Here is a 2,688-nt window from a genome sequence, read left to right on the forward strand (position 1 = left end):
ACCTGATTTCAACTCTCCTCGACGCCCTCAACGTCCAAGTCGCGCCGTGCCGCTGCTCGACGCCGGCTCACATTGAAAATGAATGACTTCCGGGCACTTTGACGCTCTCGACGGCGGCGGTGTGAACGCACGGTTACAATATGTTTATTACTTTTTCTCTTTCTCATTATTCTTTGTAGCAATGGCCAATAAAGCAGTCCCTAAGTACCTCTATGTGCCGCGAGACGCACTGGCGATGCCTCCTCCTTTCGCTGCTCATGTACAGCTGCCTGGGTGCCGTGACCTGGTGTCAGCTCACCCAGGTCACCAAGCTGAGCTTCGATTCCTCCAGTACTTCCCTCACAGCCTCAATGAACTCTCTCAGAGGAGGAGGTCGCGCCATGATATACCACGACAGCCCTTGCTCTGATGGTTACGTGTACATCCCCTTGGCCTTCCTGCTCATGCTCTACGCCGTTTACCTTATGGAGTGCTGGCACTGTCGCGCCCACAGCGAGTTACAATGCAAGGCCAACGTTGAGAGCGTGTATGACAGGGTTCTGCGCATGCGTCAAGCCCGACCGTGCGTATGGTGGAAAGCCATCAGTTATCATTTCGTACGCAGGACTCGACAAGTAACGCGTTACCGGAATGGAGACGCCTACACAACAACGCAGGTTTATCACGAGCGTGTTAACACACATGTAGCCGAGGGCGAGTTTGACTACAGTTGCTGCGGAATGAGAGACGTCTCGCGCAACTTGCGCGGACTGGAAGGTCACGTGGCGACACGGTTGCATTTCTCCAAGTGCTTTAGCTTCACAGGAGCAGGACCTGAAAATGCTTACCTCAACCAACGAGCCAGGTTCTTCTCGGAAATCGAGGGACTGGATGACTACATGGAAGCCCGCGAAGGCATGCTGCTGAAGAACGTCGACTTTAAGGAGCACCTCATCGCTTACGTGGATCCCGACCAAATGCCGTGGTACACCTCGCGGGTCACCTTCTGGTTGGCGGCTCTCCTCATGCTCTCCTGGCCACTGCGAGTCCTGATCGAGTACCGCACGGCGTTTGTGCAATACCAAGTCGAGAAACTCTTCGGACTAGAGTATAGCAACAACAGTCCATCTCCAGAAGCCGACGCCACCTCGAGAAACACTCGCTACGGCCTTCCGAGAGCAGAAACGGTCGACAGTACGGAGCTGGAATGGCACATTCGCTCAAACCGCCAGCTTATACCAAGCTACTCAGAGGCCATGCTGATGAACCTGGGGGCTTCTGGGTCAAACCACAGAGACAGCATTTCCTCCAACCAATTGCTGTTGGACAGCTACTCGACGCAGAGCTACGGGACACTGGTGCAGAACTGTGAGCACTGTTGCCAACACGAAGGCGGGCAAAGACGGCCGACTATCAGCTCTAGCTGTTCCTCCATCTTCTCTCGCCACACCTTCCACTCCCGTTTGTCCCTGGACACCTCGCACTTCTCGCTGTGCCGCATGTACGGCTCCAGGCGCACTGTGGGACTGTGGAGGAGCCGCAGTAGTACACTTACAGAGCGCTGCGGCCCCGATGAGCAGTGCTGCAGGTCTTACACCAGTCAGCTTGCGCTTAATGACAGCCCGCCGAACTACCAAGATGCCCGCTTCTTCCCAGTCCTCATTGTACATCGGCCTGAGGGCTGTGGGGACTCCTCTGAGGTGAGGAGATATTATGTTCGGAGAGGCTCCTGTTGTGTGGAGACTTCAGTTTAAAGTGGCTTGAAGTGGTCAAGCTGACTAATTCAGCGATAGAAAACATTTGTTAAATATTATTATTTGCACTATGCAGAAAGTGGACTTGATGGCTGTTGCTTGATGCCGAACTGATGAAGTGTATTCTCTGAACTGTCTTGCTCTAACAGCTAACATGTGCAAAATTAGAAATGTGGCTTATCCAGTGCAGCACTGAAGATTGTTTTTGTTTACATTTTGATTTCAATTAAAAGGGCTGGATTGAAATGATCAATGAATAGAACCAGTTTTTCATACTATTTATGAACAGCTGGCTGACAAATATGCCAGCTTTAATAAATTCATATAAAAAAGAAAATCTTTCAACACATTACACATATATTTTACGTCAAAAACATTGCTTGCATTGAATGTTTGTTGTCACTGAAGGATAGTGTTATGACTGCCGACTTGCTCTAAGAGAGAAGAGAGAAAATAAATTCAATAGCTGCCATTTTGCCTTTGTTACTAATCTTAAATGTTTTTTAAAGAAATAAATAATTTTATAACAAGTTATATATAAATAACAAGTTATTTATGAATATATATATATAATTAAAGACAAAGATTATTATTATTATAACTGTCATTTTCATTATTTTATTTTGTTAATGCTAATGAATATGAACACTGAATGAGTATGTTGGCATCAAGAATTGTCTTTGATGTCTGGTTTATATAAGCAAAGGTTGCATGGCAATTTGCTTACATTGTTGAGAGAGACTCATCATATAACAATCCCCCTTATGGCCTGACCTGTATGTTTGAAGTAAGGATGTGAGAAAGTCAAGAAATGCTGTTGAAATGGCAGTGACTGTTAAAAAATAGTGCAGAATAAAATTGCTCCAATGCTAAAACATGAAAATGTCTGCCAACTATTTTATTTGCTTTTAAATGAATATTTTTCGCAAACAACTTTCTTTAACTTTATGCACTG

At 46.5% G+C, this 2,688-nt stretch overlaps 1 protein-coding gene across 1 annotated transcript in view; it reads left to right on the forward strand.

Moving 5' to 3' along the window:
• The window catches only part of LOC107697687 (transmembrane protein 151B-like), a 6,952-nt gene extending 5,219 nt beyond the window's left edge, over positions 1-1,733 (forward strand). The window contains exon 2 of the mRNA XM_016498479.1: positions 180-1,733. Coding sequence (XP_016353965.1) covers positions 180-1,733 — 1,554 coding nt within the window. The remainder of the gene's footprint in view (positions 1-179) is intronic.
• The last annotated feature ends 955 nt before the right edge of the window (positions 1,734-2,688 follow it).

Source organism: Sinocyclocheilus anshuiensis, unplaced genomic scaffold, assembly GCF_001515605.1.
Source record: "Sinocyclocheilus anshuiensis isolate Anshui unplaced genomic scaffold, SAMN03320099.WGS_v1.1 scaffold446, whole genome shotgun sequence".
NCBI classification, from domain to species: Eukaryota; Metazoa; Chordata; class Actinopteri; order Cypriniformes; family Cyprinidae; genus Sinocyclocheilus; species Sinocyclocheilus anshuiensis.